The sequence below is a fragment of the Rosa chinensis genome, chromosome 6 (assembly GCF_002994745.2).
Source record: "Rosa chinensis cultivar Old Blush chromosome 6, RchiOBHm-V2, whole genome shotgun sequence".
Lineage (NCBI taxonomy): Eukaryota > Viridiplantae > Streptophyta > Magnoliopsida > Rosales > Rosaceae > Rosa > Rosa chinensis.
This window is the reverse complement of record NC_037093.1, coordinates 55,017,651-55,033,596: the sequence shown is the minus strand read 5'-3', so window position 1 is coordinate 55,033,596 and position 15,946 is coordinate 55,017,651. Positions and strand designations below refer to the sequence as shown.

At 39.9% G+C, this 15,946-nt stretch overlaps 2 protein-coding genes across 5 annotated transcripts; one reads left to right on the top strand and one right to left on the bottom strand.

Annotated features, from left to right (window-relative positions):
* Nucleotides 1-67: 67 nt before the first annotated feature.
* LOC112173698 (putative E3 ubiquitin-protein ligase RF298) lies at nucleotides 68-4,138 on the bottom strand. Of its 4 annotated transcripts, XM_024311376.2 has the most exons (4): nucleotides 3,894-4,137; nucleotides 3,531-3,644; nucleotides 1,338-3,261; nucleotides 68-944 (listed from the first exon to the last, which is right to left on the bottom strand). In XM_024311376.2, exons 3-4 carry the CDS (start codon nucleotides 3,249-3,251, stop codon nucleotides 402-404), a joined length of 2,457 nt encoding a protein of 818 aa, XP_024167144.1. In that variant the 5' UTR covers nucleotides 3,252-3,261; nucleotides 3,531-3,644; nucleotides 3,894-4,137; the 3' UTR covers nucleotides 68-401. The 4 variants fall into 4 exon arrangements, with proteins under 4 accessions (XP_024167144.1, XP_040364988.1, XP_040364987.1 ...); XM_040509054.1 differs by having other exon boundaries at nucleotides 1,338-3,719; nucleotides 3,894-4,138; XM_040509053.1 differs by having other exon boundaries at nucleotides 1,338-3,644; nucleotides 3,894-4,138.
* Nucleotides 4,139-8,645: 4,507 nt separating this feature from the next.
* LOC112172509 (methyl-CpG-binding domain-containing protein 4) lies at nucleotides 8,646-10,523 on the top strand. The gene is made up of 2 exons (XM_024309880.2): nucleotides 8,646-8,834; nucleotides 9,795-10,523. Exons 1-2 carry the CDS (start codon nucleotides 8,796-8,798, stop codon nucleotides 10,284-10,286), a joined length of 531 nt encoding a protein of 176 aa, XP_024165648.1. The 5' UTR covers nucleotides 8,646-8,795; the 3' UTR covers nucleotides 10,287-10,523.
* Nucleotides 10,524-15,946: the final 5,423 nt, after the last annotated feature.

Sequence of the window (15,946 nt, the reverse complement as noted above, 5' to 3'; positions counted from 1 at the left end):
AACTCATTGCATGCAATTCATTATTAATAAAGTTTTGATAAAAATAAAAAATAAAAAAAATTGAACAGACAATTTGCAGTTGTGTTTGTCGGATTCCATAGCATCGTCCCTTGAAATTATTTCGGGAAAAAGAGGATATCCAGGTTAAAAAGCACTACAATAAAGGGCTTATCCGAAAGGCGAGTTTCATCTATGTAAAAAGTCGCCTACACTATACAATAAACTATGATCTCCACTAACTGTGTCTAATTCTTTCTGGGACTGATCCGCCTCTATGAACTGTAAGACCCAGAAAACAAAAGAAAAGACAAAATCCATCTAGGAAAATGAGTTTAGCTAAACTTCATTGGTTAAGTAGTTGCCCAGACTAACCAGTTCCTATTCTGAGTGTGGTTTACACACTATGGACGAGCATATTGCACTTTGATCCTTCGCTGAATTAAAGCCCTACATGAAGGGCAGTCCTTCATTCCTTGTTTCAGATGCAGCTCATTGCATTTTGCACAGACAACCTGATGCGCGCACGGGAGGAAAACCACTGACATCTCCTCAGATAGGCACATCACGCACTCACGGTCCTGTCTCAAACTTTCAGTCCCCAAATGGTCCCGGGAATTTGTTAACTTCTTGAAGCTGGTAGAACTTTGGCTTCCCTTAGTAGGCTTCACATTTTTTCTGTCTGACAGGCAAGCCCCAAAGCTTCCAGCAGCATCCCTTCTTAGCGCTGCTATTCTTGAGGAGTCAGATTTTGTTTGAAGTTCAGATAACTTGCTCTCAAGTAATTTGATCTCTTCCACATACTTCTGCATGTCATCTTCAGCCTTGTGTTTGATCTTGGCCTCCTCCACTTGTGTTAAAGCTTCACGCTGTTCTCTTTCATTTCTCATAGAGTCAGCCTGTGCGAGTATTGTTTCCTTTTCCATTATCTCCCGTTTCCATCTGGCCTGTAATGTTTAGATTTCGTAAGAAATCACAGTAGAAATTTGTGTTCCTATCATGCATGAGGAAATAATTTACACCTTTGAGCAGAAACTTCGTATAAACTAGGATTTAATAAAGCAATCATACAGAGTATTTTTGTCTTTGGTTTTTTTTTTTTTTTTTTTTTTGTAATTTAACTGTTGGTTTTTCAGTGTCATACTAAACTTTTGAAAGACAAGCTTCCTTGTTATGCAAGGTGAGACAAACTGTGACACAGTAGCATCACAAAATAACATTAAAATGAAAACAAGGCACCAGGCCCCATGTTTTGTTCAGCAGCCCATATTCCCACACCTCCGAGTATACTTGACAAAATATTGGAATGTTAACTGTAGATCGATGTTGAAGAAGCATACCTCAATTTGATGAAGAGCATTTTTTGCCTTGCCTAAATCCTGTTGAAGTGCAGCCACCTTGTTCTTTTTTGTTTCAAGCTCCTCCTGCAATGATCCCTTCTGCCCTTCCCATGCCTGGACCTTTTTCAGTGCTTTATTCTCCCTCTCTAATGCTTCCTGGAGATTAGCAGCTGATTCTATAGCCATTATTTTTGCAGAACTCAACTGCTTCTTGAGAGTGGAATTGTTCACCTGAAGCCTAGAGATAGTTGAGTTAGCACTCTCAACCTGGCTGGATGCATTATTCAATGCATGCTCCATCTCAAACAGCCTCTTCATGGTATTCTCTTCCACCACTTGTTTCTCCTTTTCAAATTTCCCGGCTTCTTCCTTCTCTTGCCTCAGTGCTTTAAGTTCAGGTCGTTCTTTACCAAGTCTACGAGAAACCTGCATAACCTTCTCATTGGCCCACTCTGTCCAACTTTGTAGCTCATCCTGCAGCTTCTGCAGCCGGGGTACTAGCTTCAAAATCAGCTCATCCTTCTTATCTTGTGGGACATACTTCCCTAGAGACTTATCATATGGGATGCCAGCACAGTAATCAATAGTCTTGGGTGGAACAGAGGTGCTGACTGGAGTCTTAGTGTCAGATTTTTCTTCTGAATCAGACTTCTGTTTCTGCTTGGTATCCACAGAAGGCAATGAAGATGTGGTACCTTTTGAAGGTACTGTTGACAAGCAACCTCTTGCAGATGAACCAGTTACCTTTGATGAGGAATCTTTTGTGTGAACTCCAGGAAGATCAGATGGAGGCTTTGGCCTCTTTTCCATAACAAAACTACCAAATGCAGCGAGCTTCCCCGATTTGAAGCCTCCTTTTGACCTATAAGCCCTGTAATTTCTCTCCATCTGGAAGGACCTCTTCCGAAGTGCTGCTAATTCTGCCTTGGTCCGCCCCTTTCGAACAGCTCCTGATTTTTCTTCAGAGGTAGATGTCTGAGATGAAGAGAGGACATAATCCTTTGTGGATCCCAAACATTTCTCCAAACTATCTAGCATAGATGACAAACTCTCTTCCTTGCCTTCTGGCGTTTCAGGGTTAGCAGAGTTTGGGAAACTTCCAAATTTGAGTGTTTCAGAGAGAGAACGATGGTTTTGAGAGTTGGGCAGTGACGGCTTTGAGGAATTTGCATTGCTAGGATTTGGATGGTTCATTTCAGTATTTGCCTCTGATTTTAACTGGGAAGAGGAAGAATCAGAGGAGCTTTCACTTGAGGCTTCTTCAAAAGCAAGAACACTTGATAGATCTCCTTCCATTGTACAGGCTAGCAAAATGTTTAGGTCACATATCAGTAACCACCACATTGCTTCTGCAACTGATAAGGACGGCCTGACCTCCCTAAGCACACTGATCATTTCTAGCATTGTGTACTCCACCACGTGCTGTAAATTATCAAACTCATTTTCTCTTGAAGCATCAGTATCCTTCCCTCCCTTGAGAAATTCCAGAGTATCATTTACAATGTTCAATACAGAGTCTTTACCGCCCACGTAAAGGCCGCCTCTAGAAACAGCCTTCACAGCAACCTCCTCACTGTACCCACATTCAGTAATCCGCTTGATTGCACTCTGGAAAATTGCTTGCAAATAAGACAACAATAGTTCTTCAAGCTGGCATGCAATGGGATCATCCCAATCTCTACCTTCTTCAACGGCTCCCGTTTCCGCTTCCTCCTTAGGCTGAACCACCGTAGCCTCTACGGGCTCAGGTTCACTCCGTTTTCTAGATATCTCCGGAGGTGCTTCACTCAAATGGTTACTTATACTCACTACAGCAGCTTCAGCTAGCTTTTTCTTTATAGAACAAACAGCTACTGGTTTAGTCTTCTCTAACGACATCCCTTGGTTGCTGCCAGTACCACCACTATTGACCATTTTCTTTATCCTATAAACAACAAGAACAAACGCCACAGTATCTTCACCACTCCAATCTATATCAATAAACACTAGAAAACCCAAAACAAAAAATGATGGAAATGTGAACTTTATTAAAACAACAAAATAAAACCTTGTCAAAAGGGAAAGGTGCAATATCTCAAAAAGTTCACACATAACAGAGGCAAATTAAACTCTATCACCCATAAACAACAAGAAACGCATTGTTCATTCTGTAAATGAAAATCAACAAACAGGGTAGCGGCAAAAGTTTCATACCTGAACTAGTAATCTGAGGACAAAACACACAGTAATCACTCTCCTCCCTATCACTGAAATCGTTTCGAAACCGAAAGCCGGCCACGTAGCAATGTTGCAGTAATTATGAGTTAGCTGAAACCAGCAAAAAGCAAATAACGCATGCAGCCAATTGCTCAAACACCACCAACAACAACAACACATCACCGACTACAAACCATTTCTCCAAAACCATCACAGAATTAAAACCCATTTCACAAACAAAAAAACCCACCAAAACCTCGATCCTGGTGGCTACACAACGCTAAATTAGACACAGCAAAACAAAAACAAAAAAAACCAAGAACCCAAAATGAACAACTAAAAGAAAATCATTTTCCATACCCAAAATCGAGGGTAGACGAACCAAGCCGGTTGCTGGGGTTTAGTGCTGAGCCAAAAACGAGGTGGGAAAGTGAAGGGTTTATGTGGGTAGAGCGAGGGAGAGAGAGAGAGAGAGAGAGAGAGCAATGTGTGAGCTCGGGTTGCCCACCACCTGCTTGTGTTTGTGTGTCACTGAGTGACTGTTGGGTTTGGGGAGAGGGGTTTTATATGTTTATATATGAAGAAGAGGAAAATGGTCCTGCTTTGCACTTGGCGTCTTTGGCCTATTTTTTAGCTTTATATCGATATCGATAACCGCCGTGGTCACCAAGCAGCAAAACTTATCCCATTGACCTCACACTATTCACCAATCCCACAATTTTACCTCACTCTTTTTGCATATCCCCAAAATACCCCGCACCCACTTCCCGGAGCTAGACTCGAAATCCTAATTCGGAAATACGATGGACCAGTTTGGCAAATAATCCAGTATTTTGAGAAGGTTCAAAATACGTACCATATATAAATAAAATCTCGACGATACATCAATAACCTTATTGAGATGGACTAATTTGGTGTATTTATTCAAAAGATGATTTGTTTGCTCGCCCATAGATTCATTTAAAATGATGGCTTGGATTTAAACTAATGTTATGTTACGATGGTTGGCTAAATGAAACCGCATTACTTTTCCACCATCTAATCTATTATGCGGTCAGATACTATTAAAATGCGTTAATTGTACATTTCATAAAGAATCTCAATAGTTCACTTTTAGGGTAAAAGAGTAAGAGTCAATAAAGAAAGGTTGTCATTTCTAATCTTCGTGGTCAAAAAGTTGTTAATAATATCTCTCGGGTGAGATTCATTACTAAATTTAGTCTACCACTCTATATTCGTCATTTTCTCAAAATCTAGGCTAATTTATTACCTGAATTAATTACTTTAAATCTCACTAAATTAATTACCTAATTACTTGACAAATTCAACCTAACATTTGTTCAAACACATGGTGTGGTAAAGTTGGTCGAACGACCTAACATAAAACTCTCATGTTTAGCGTTCAAATCCCAACTCCTACCAGTTGTGGCCAGAAGATTTGAGGGGTCTTCAGATTCATGTGCCTGCGACGAGGAATTAGTTTCTCTTTGCTTGGATACCCTCGTGGACCTCGATCAAAAAACTGACTAGGGTGATCAGGATGCAAAACCCAATGTGCTTGCCAAAGTTTCTTTCCGTTGCTGACATAATCGAGCACAAGAATTTATGAATAAAATCCTTTTAATCTTTTTTAATATAACTTTAAAAATTAATTAAAAATAGTTTGGAATTGCCCAATACTATTTGGTCTAGTGGCATAAGTCTCCTCTCTTTAAAAATCAACGAAAATTGCTACAAAATTCGTGCAAATGACTACTTTAGTCTTATGTAATTGAAAATTAAATTCGACCAACTAAAAAAATTCATATTTTTAAAGAGTTTTAAAATAGTAAAATCAGAATAAAAATAGTAAATTTCGACTTTTAAAATTATAGATTTAAATTTGGGTCGTCACACAAACGTAGCCAATGACGCAAATGGCCATTTTCTTTGCTGGATGCCTGAATTTACACATCTTCTCAATCAAGAAAGTTGATTTGCTAGCAATTAGAGCTGGTATTAACTTACTCCAACACTTACAATTGAAAGAGGTACTACTTAAAAGTGATTGTTTGGCAGCTGTAACAAAAATTATGGCCTTAAATTGATACATGATGGTTGCATTGTTGATAATATAAAAGTTGGAATAGCTCAAGTTCAGGAGTTAGTAGTTATTCATACTCTTTGAACAACTAATAAAGCAGCTCAAGACTTGTCGGGGTAATTTTTAAGTCGAGTTATTATCACAAATGGTATCTGAATTATACCTCAATCTTATCGATGGTACCTGAACTTCAATTTTGATCACAACCAGTACCCGAACTTTTTTATTTCATTTTAAATGGTACCTAGAGCCACCTCTGGTCAATATTCCGACTAAAAACGACATGTGAGGCGATCATAGTGATGATTTTTGATGATTTCAAGGGTTGCGATCATATATAGTGATGATTTTTGGTAATAGACTTGCCTTGAACTTGAATTTTTTTTTTTTTTTTTTTTTTTTAAGATTTGGCTTTTTTGGCCGGAATAGTGACCGAAGGTGGCCTTAGGTACCATTTAAAATGAAGTCGAAAAGTTCGGGTACTGGTTGTGATCAAAATTGAAGTTCAGGTATCATCGATAAAATAGAGGATAAGTTCAGGTACCATTTGTGATAATAACCCTTTTAAGTCGGATAAAAATCTAATTTGAACGAATCAAGCTCCAGATTCAGTACTGGATGTCCTACTCTAATGGTATGTCCATAATTTGAATAAAATCATTCAATCTTCTCAATAAAAAAAAGAGGCGCATTTCATTTTTTATTTTTTTACCACCAGAGCCACAATATTTAATATTAGTGATTATAGAAGGACAAAGTTTAATTTGTTAAATACATGCCACGTGTCTAATGTTGATTATTAGTCTCAACTAATACTCATACACAGTTACACACCCTAAACCCTAACAAACAATTACAGAAGTAGAGAGCATCTAGAAACCCAAATTCTCCAAAGATCTTTAGCATCACTCTCCATTCTTTAACCTCAATCTTTATACCCAAACTCTAACCCTTTTTCCACCCCAAATTCAATGGAGCCCGAACCGCAACCTGCACCAGAGAATCTCCAACCTCAACCTACACCAGCGAATCATGAGCTGGAAACACCATCAAAACATGTTGTTATTGCGACCTTCCATTTCCAAAGCTGCTCCAGCATCTGATCGAGCGTCATAAGTTCAAAGTATGCAATGCTTGACTGTAGAGAACGATAAGAAGAGAAAGTATGCGTGGAGGAAAGGCGGCAGAGCCCTCACGTCTCACTGGTCTTCCAATCATAGAGGCAGTTATGATTTCTGTGAAAAAAAGTAGTGCATCTACTCTCTGAAGCTAGCTAGGAAACCTCACGTCTGTGAGTTCTAGGGTGAGCGTTTGATATACTTTGTTCTACGATTCACTTATTGTTTGTCTGGAATTTTCTTGTTCTTGATTATTAGCCCCGACTAATACTCATACACAGTTACACACCGCAAGGCTTAACAAACAGTTACACACCGCAAGGCTTAACAAACAGTTACAGAAGTAGAGAGCATCTGGAAACCCAAATTTTTTGACGATATTTAGCATCACTCTCTGTTCTTTAACCTCAGTCTTTATACCCAAACTCTAACCCTAACCCTAATCCCACCCCAATTTCAATGGAGCCCAAACCGTAACATATACTAGAGAATCCCTAGCCTCAACCCACACCAGCAAATCCTGAGTTGGCCCCGAACATTCTCCAGTATGTGCTCTCGTTCTACAGCACAAGGTCGATCTCCGGCATCGATGGCCCCAGGTGTGTGCTCGACACGTTCTTCATGCTGAAACACACCTCAAACGGAGCCACGACAGCCACTCTAGAGATATTCCTAGCCGCAGACTCAGTCATGAACAGTTCAGTTACGACTTTGAAAATGGAAGCTTCTAAAACAGTGTAGGGGTTCACTATACTGATCTTAGTCCCACCCATATTGGAGGAGTTGTTGATGGAGAGCAAGATGGTATTAATATCGACGACTTTGTCGTTGACTTTGATTGAATTCATGCTGATGAAGTATTCCGACGAGGAAGTTGAGGCGGTGCTGACGGGGTTGATGAATAGAGAGCTGTATGTGAGGGACTGGAAACATCGATTTTGGGGAGGATAGAGTAGCATGCCATATCATCCATTAATTGAAAATTTGAGAATTGTTGGAGACCGGGAAATTTATTACAAATTTAGGTCTTGTTTGATTCGCAGAGGAAATCAATTCCTTTGTATTTCTCATGGGGAAAAAAATAGGAAGTTTAATTTCACTTCCAATATTTCAAACACTAGGAAAGCAACGAGAAAATCATATTAAGTTATAGTCTATTGTGAGACAAACTCATAACCTCCCACTTACAAAGAGGAGGCTATGCCACTAGACCAAGTGGTACTTGACAAACTAAATCATATTACTATTCCACTTATATCCTTACTGATTAAAATATTCAGTTATATAAATCATATTAATATAGTAAAGATATAAATATTTTTATATTATATAACTAATGCAGGAAAATATAAGAGAAAATAAATCTCTTAGATGATTGGAGGATTCACTTTCCCCTTATTTTTTCTTCTTAAAAGAAAGTTGTTTATTTCCTTGTGCACACCAAACATAGGAAATGAGGGAATTTTTTTTTTTTGGAATAAAAAGGGATATTATTGGAGATGAGGGAATTAGAGGATGCACTTTCTCCCTATTTTTTCTTCTTAAATGAAAGTTGTTTATCCTTGTGCACACCAAATATAGGAAACGATTGAATTACTTTCTCAAGCGTATAATATCGCAAACCAAACAATTGAATTTCATTTTTCAAGCTTTTAATATCGTGCTGTGACGAAACTTCAAAATGTCACTTTTTCTCTAGTACATCAACAATTAAAAATTATAATTAATTTTCTATATCTTGAACTTATAACCTTTCACTTATGAATATCAGTCAACCAAACCATTCTTTGCACATTTTCTCTCATTTAAAACACAAAAATGAACGAAATTCTCGAAATTTAAACGGAAAGAAACAAACATGGGTGTATTTATAAAAGGGCAAAAAAAGGACAAAATCCTTGGGTGGAGGAAAAACTGACCATAAATGGAGTGGCCTCCTGACTATAAATGCCTATGAAAAAACGAAGAAAAAGCTTCATAAGAAACCTGGGAGTGGGAGCACCCGTCTTCTTCTTCTTCTGCCTGTTTTGAAGGAAACAAAGAGATTCAATCAGCGACGAAATGAAGGGTACTCACGGAACCCCAAAATCCTCGTCCAAGGTACAATCTTTTCGATTCAATTTTTTTTCCCCAATATCGTTTCTTTTTCTGATTCTGGTTCTCTGTAGATCTTCAATTCATGATAATTGAAATGTTTGGTTGCCAAGAAAACGCAACAAAAAGGAAAGTTAATGGAAAATACACTGAAAGTTAGTGTCTTTATGTTTTGGGAGCCCAGAAAAGCATAGAAGTTCACTAAATCTAGCTCAATATGATAGTGTAGTTTTCTGCTTAGCTGCATGTCAATGGGTTTTAGGAAATGGGGTTTTTGGTTCGTGGAGGATAGGTTTTCGAGAAGTGGATTGTTTTTCTTTCACAAGTGGGTTGATATTGGAATTTAGCCTACATAGAATGTTGACCTAGGTTCAGTTCAAATTGAATTTTGATATTTGTAAAGTGATTTTTGAAGGTTGAATGCTCATACTATTGCCTATTGGCATGGTGTTGATATAGTTGATGGTTGGATGATGTCGCCTTCACTACATTTCTGTTGTTGGAAATTGCCTTAAAAGATGTTTAAGGAGTTGAGTTTAGAGTAATCACGAGTGTCCTACAAAGATATGGGTCATATTTACTATACCAGAGAGCCAATATTACTGTGGAGCTGGGAGTATATTGATCGAACATATGTGTGTTTCGTATGTCCTTCTTCTTCCTTTTATAATTTGTATTCTGGCATGTGTTCTTCTTTTGGGGTTTAGAAGGTTGATTTGCATGAGTAGCTGAAAATGTTTGTATGCTTAGCTGAGAGCCTTGGTATAAAGTTAAGGTGGAGTTGGGGTATATTGAATGAACATATGTGTGCATACTATATTTTTCTTCTTGCTTTAATTATGTGCAGTCTGGCATGTGTGCTTCATTTAGGATTTGGACTTTATTTTGCATGTGCTTGTTGGGTTTGTTTTTGCTTGCGATATTGATGACTACAACACTCTACACTTATTGTGATTGTCTTGACAGAAACCATATTCAGGGCAAAGTTCAATTGATGTACTTGCTGCACAATGTGAGAAATGCAAGAAATGGAGGGTGATTCAATCTGAAGAAGAGTTCGAAGAAATCAGAAGCAAGCTCAGTGAGGAACCATTCTATTGCAACAGAAGATCTGCTGTGTCTTGTGAAGATCCTGCTGATATTGAGTACGATTCTACTAGGACATGGGCTGTTGACAAGCCTGACATTCAGAAGACACCGGAAGGGTTTAAGAGGCATTTGGTGCTTAGAAAAGACTATTCCAAACTGGATACCTATTATATTACACCTGAGGGCAAAAAAGTGAGATCCCAAAATGAGGTAGCTGCAATCTTGAAAAGCAATCCCAAGTACAAAGGCATATCCCCTTCAGATTTTGACTTTGGAAGCCCAAAAGTCATGGAAGACACTGTTCCTGTGGATGTTCCTAAGAAGGTTCCTGGTAGCAGCAACAAAAAACTTAAAACAACAATGGACTGAGGCCAAGTAGTGTACCTTAGAAGATCGGGGCAAATTTTTGGTGGGAGACTCTTGATTTGTGTAGAAAGTACGTCTGTTTATCATTGTGATGGAATTGGGATATCCAGCTGCTGTTATGTGAGTTTATATCTGTTTGCTTAGTTTACTAACGAAGATGACGGGGGATAGACCCCAGATGATGCTTGTAGTGCTTTATATCAAGTTTTCATCATGTTGGTTCCAAATTGTCTCAGCAAATATATAATTGGTGATCTACTAAAAATGGTTTAATATTTTTCTTCAGTGCAGAATTACCTACTGGAAAAAAAAAAAAAAACTTTTAATTTATTTTATTTTTGTTTAAGAAAAACTGAATTGGGAGAGGATTGAATTGTGCTTTCATTGATAATAGGGGTCTCTTTATATAGAGGATTACAAGCATAGAGATAGAGTTGTACATGGAAATATAATCGTACATTGATTGGATATCTCTTAAAATTCTCTGAGAATATCTCTGACATAAATCCTATTTCAACTAGAGCAAGTAACCTCGAGTTTGGGCCAGACACATTCTGGATTTACTTGAACCCTTCCCTTTGTGTCACCCAAACGTGGTGCTCCTCTCGTTGTCTCATTAAAAACCTTGCCGAGTAACAAAAACTCTGTGGGACAAAAATAACCTCGGTCGAAGGGGAAAAAAAGCACAACACACGCTTCACGTTTCGAGACTATACATGTAGACATCTCCCCCTGATGACAACGGTCATGGGAGTTCAGACAACTTCAGCAAACGATGCTACCAACATGTTTCTCGAATATGGAATTTAGGCAATGACTTAGAGAGCAAGTCTGCCACACTGTCCTCAGATTGAACCTAGTTCACTTTGATCTTGAGAAGAGTCTGTTGTTGCTGATTATGCTTGGCGTTGTCGCTTTTGATGTAGCATTGCTTCATTTGTTCAAAACAAGCAGCATTATCCTAAATGCTCGTAGGCTCATCTGTAGTAGACTTCAAACCACAATTGTTCGAACATGCGTAATTATGGATCCAATCCATATACATTCACGACCACTTCGTGAAGAGCAATGATCTCTGCATTGTTCGAAGATATAGTGACTAGGGTTTGTTCTATAGACCTCCAAGATATCACAGTCTTTTACCCATGGTGAACACTTAACCAGTTTGGGAATGACCTTTGTGTGGGTCAGAGAGATACCCAACATCAGCAAAATCTTCCAAAACACATGTCTTTTTGGAATGAGGATAGTGGACGCAGGCCAGTGTTGGCGGCGTTCCTGGTGTGTGATGGGTCCGAATCCATCATCTCTCTGTAGGGATAGAACAAGCCCATATCAATCGTACATCTGAAGTACCGAAAGATATCTTTTACACCAATCCAATGGCGTTGTGTTGGCGCAAAGCTATATCTAGCTAACAAATTAATGGCAAATGAGATGTCCGGTCTTGTGCATTGAGCTAAGTACAATAATGTGCCTATTGTACTCAAGTAAGGCACTTCTGCCTCTAGCACATCTTCGTCATCATCCTTTGGACGAGGAGGATCCTTTTCAGGATCAAGACTACGGGCGATCATGGGGGTGCTTGAAGGATTGACCTTGTCAAAATGCCTAAGCATCTATCAACACGATGCTCAAGTTTCAAACCGAGACATAATCGTGTTCTCCCAAAATCCTTCATCTCCCTCGGATTTCAAGTGTTCAGCGGTTTCCCTTAACTCTTTAAGGGCTTCTAATGAAGATCATGTCCAACATGAACCGCGATAGAATCCGAAACTTGTTATGGAAACGCGCGGGCATATCCCTTCCCAATCAAGTAGTCACTTTAGTGAGCGTTTTAACCTTATTGCAAACGCGTTCCGTGGTCTAGAGCCACTTGTCTTGGGTAAATGAAGTCCACCATGAACCTTCATGTATATTCCGTATTTAGATCCGCATAGAGATACGTGTTGACCACATTTGTAAGCTGCATGTTCAGTTATTTGGAAACTACCAAACGGACAGGGTAGTGGAGTGCAGTGACTTCCATTATGAGAAAATATGTCTCATCGTAGTCAATTCCACGGTGTTTTGTGAGAAGCCTTGCGCCATAAGGCGAGATTACCCATCTCTTTTTCTCATCACGCTTTCTAACGAAGACCCATTAGTCAACAGGTTTTATGTTAGGAGGTGTTGGCATTACTGGCTCAAAACCTTCCTCTTCGTTAGAGAATCCAACTTAACCTGGACCACATCTTTCCATTTAGGCCAAATTTCTCTACGTTGGCATTCATTCATCAACGGAGCGTGGTTCGATATCATCAGACTCAACAAACTCATGCGCAACGAAATGCGCAACTACATCATCAATTATGATGGAGTTTCTATTCCAAGTCTCATGTACACTAGTGTAATTTTCATAGAGCTCTATATTCTCAGGAATAGGTTCTGACGTTGAGGCGTCCCCCAACGATAACCATAATTCAGAAGATTCTCATGAGACGGATTTTGAGTGTCGATGATCAAAGGATTGGGTTGTGCCAAAGCATCCTTCGAACCCACGGGCCTCCCACGCATCCTAGCTGGGGCCATGGCCTGTAACGCCAGAGTGCCACTCTCTTTGGCGTTGGCGCCATGCCTACCTCCGTGTAGGGTGGCGCTACGTCTTCTCGTAGGACGTCCATCCTTGCAGGCATGTTTGCAGCATATTTGTGTGATCTCGTCACTTTAATAGGGATCAAGATGAGACATAGTGGGGAAAGACCACAACAATTCCTGTCATTCTTGCTGAACATCTGTGTTCTTATCTCCCCCTAACGACTGGAATACTGTCTCATCAAAGTGACATCCGCAAATCTAGCAGTAAGGAGATCGCCTTGCAAGGGCATTAAGTGGCGGACGATTGTTGGAGTCTCAAATCCAACTGAGTTGCCTATTCGTCTGTAAGGACCCATCATAGAGCGCTGTGGCGGCACAATTGGCACATAAATGGCTCACGTAAGTACGATACTTGTACCCAGTCACTAGCTGTAACGCAGAGGTACATTGAGTGGCAGTAGGTCATAGACAGATTAGCATAGTTGCATGCGATATTGCATCACTCCAAGAGGATATAAGGAGATTGGTGCGCATTACCAATGTCTGGACTACCATCGTAGTCGTTTCCGCGAGACCATTTGGGTGTGTTCAAGAGAATATGATGTCCAACATCAGTCACAATGCAATAACAATCGAAAGTCGTCGATGTAAACTCTCCAGCATAGTCAAATCCAATTGACTAAATATGATGATTCGGAGAATGAGCCCGTTGTCATATGATATGTGCTAGGAGTGTAGCATAAACAGCATTACAAGTGGACAATGGCACAACATGTGACTAGCGTGTTTGCGTGTCAACCAACATCATGAGATATTTAAACGTCCCCAAGTTGGTTGAATCAGTCTATAGAATCCCCATGGATTTTATGTAAGAACAGAATGAGTATTTTCATATCTTTTGCATAGGACGGTCTCAGTCCTAACTTCCCTAAGAAACGAGCTTTGTAAAACGAGCGAGAGGCCTTAGAATCAACCAATAATGAGGATTTTGGTTGGGCCTAAGCGTCTGAAACGCTATTTGAGGCAAAGTTGGTGATTGCAACATCACCTGGGGCGTCATCTCCATGATGGAAGCCATCCATGGTGTCATGGATAGGGACTGTGCCAGCCCTAGGCTGGTGGTGGATGACGGCAGTGCCAGAGGCAGCAGCGGCGGTCACACTTAGTCCAGGAATCAACTTTTGATTCATGCTTCATTTCGCTCGAGAGATGGGATGTTCATGTGAAGTCTTTAGTAGACGGATCATCATATCATGACCAGGATGACCTATCATGTCGTGACAAAGCCAATATGTGTCTAAATCTAAGAGATCTTCTCTCATAACTTCATTGGATTTAATAGCTCGAATAGTGACATAGAGTCCACTAGAAAGACACATAAACTTCTCTAAGATGCGCTTTGTTCGCAATCATTAAAGGTATTGCAAAGGAATTCATTTCCGTTCTCTACATGCATTTTCGCATAGAATTCGTTGGCTATTCATAGGTGCAATTTGCCTTAGGAGCGTAGAGAGTTTTGCGACAGTAATCAAGGTGCCTTTTGGCAAGGGGAACTTGGGATATTCCATGTCCTTAAATCAATACTGATGGCCCAGCCATCGTAGTCACGAAGTCATATGCTCAAAATCAAAATGGAGTCAAAATGAAAAGAACTCGAAATTTTATTCATAAGCCAATAGAGTACATCATTGTCTCTTAACCATTAGGAGAATCTAATCCAAATGCTAGCTAATGCAAAACAATGGTAGTCGTCTAACTTCTTTGGGTAATTCCAAAATAAATGTGACTAGGTGAGTAGATAGATGTCGGTGGAGCAAGGCTCGCTGAAGTACCACTAATCTCAGAACCTTCCTAACATCACACTTACTTTGAGTGAGCCTACTTTGAAAAAAGACTAAACCATTGGCATTTACTACAAAGTATATGGCAATTTCCTATTACATCTCTTGAAAAAATAAAGACTTAAACAAAATTGGCGATCTATTGATCCCAGCCAGATTTTTAGTCTTCAATCCTTCACTCTAGATCATCTTCTTGATCTTCTTGTTCTACATAGTGAGATTCTCTTGCTTCACAATATGCTTTTTAGGCGGTGACAATTTCTTCACGAGCTCTACAAATGTGTGCCCAATGATTGGATACTCTACATCAAGAACATACATCTCTTTGCTCAGACTCCATTGATTGAGGCGCCTTGAAAGCGTCATTTAGATGGCTCTTAGTGTTGGTGGCGCCACCATCATGGCCAGAGGCGTTGCCTCCCTCCCTCTTTCCACGTTGACTTCTTCGGTTCCTTGTTCACCTATTTTGGCGGTTACCTTCCCAAGTAGAGCAATTATATGGACCAGAACGTCCAGAAGTATCCCTAAGATTAGGGTTTCGCTCTTGGCGCCCTCTCTTAGGGGCGCGGCTATAATTGGATTCCGGAATATACTATGTTTCCACGGATCTCGAATTATAGTTCTTCACAAAGATGTTGTCTTGCTTTTCAGCAACATTCATAGCTCCAATGAGCTCATGAAACCTTGTGATTCATTCTGCAGTAACATCGATTCGATAGTTCTTAGCAACCATCAATGCAGAGATGGGGAAGGTAGAGAGAGTCTTCTCAATCAACATCGCATCTGTGATCTCTTTACCACAGAATTCCATTAAGGATTTAATGCGAAGTGCTTCCGAGTTGTAGTCAAGAACTGACTAGAAATCACAGAAGCGGAGGTTATGCCATCTCACTTCTAGGTCAAGAAGCAGGGAGTCATGGACATTGTTAAATCTTTCTTCAAGTGAGACCCACAGCCTTCTGGGGTCTTCTTCAATCATACACTAGTACTGGAGCGAATCATCCATATGACGAGTCATTAGGATGATGGCTTTCTCCTTATTTGCCTCTAAGGTTGCTCTATTTGCTCCCAAAGTTTGAGCTTGCTCAACAGTTAGCACGTCCTGGCTAGGCTCTAGAATCGTATCCAGGATTCCATCGACCTTGAGATGCTGGCGGACATCACGAACCCACCTGTTATATCCAGAGCCAGTTGTTCCCAATGGAGCAAAGTCCAATTTGTTCAAGTTACTCATCCTGAAAGAGA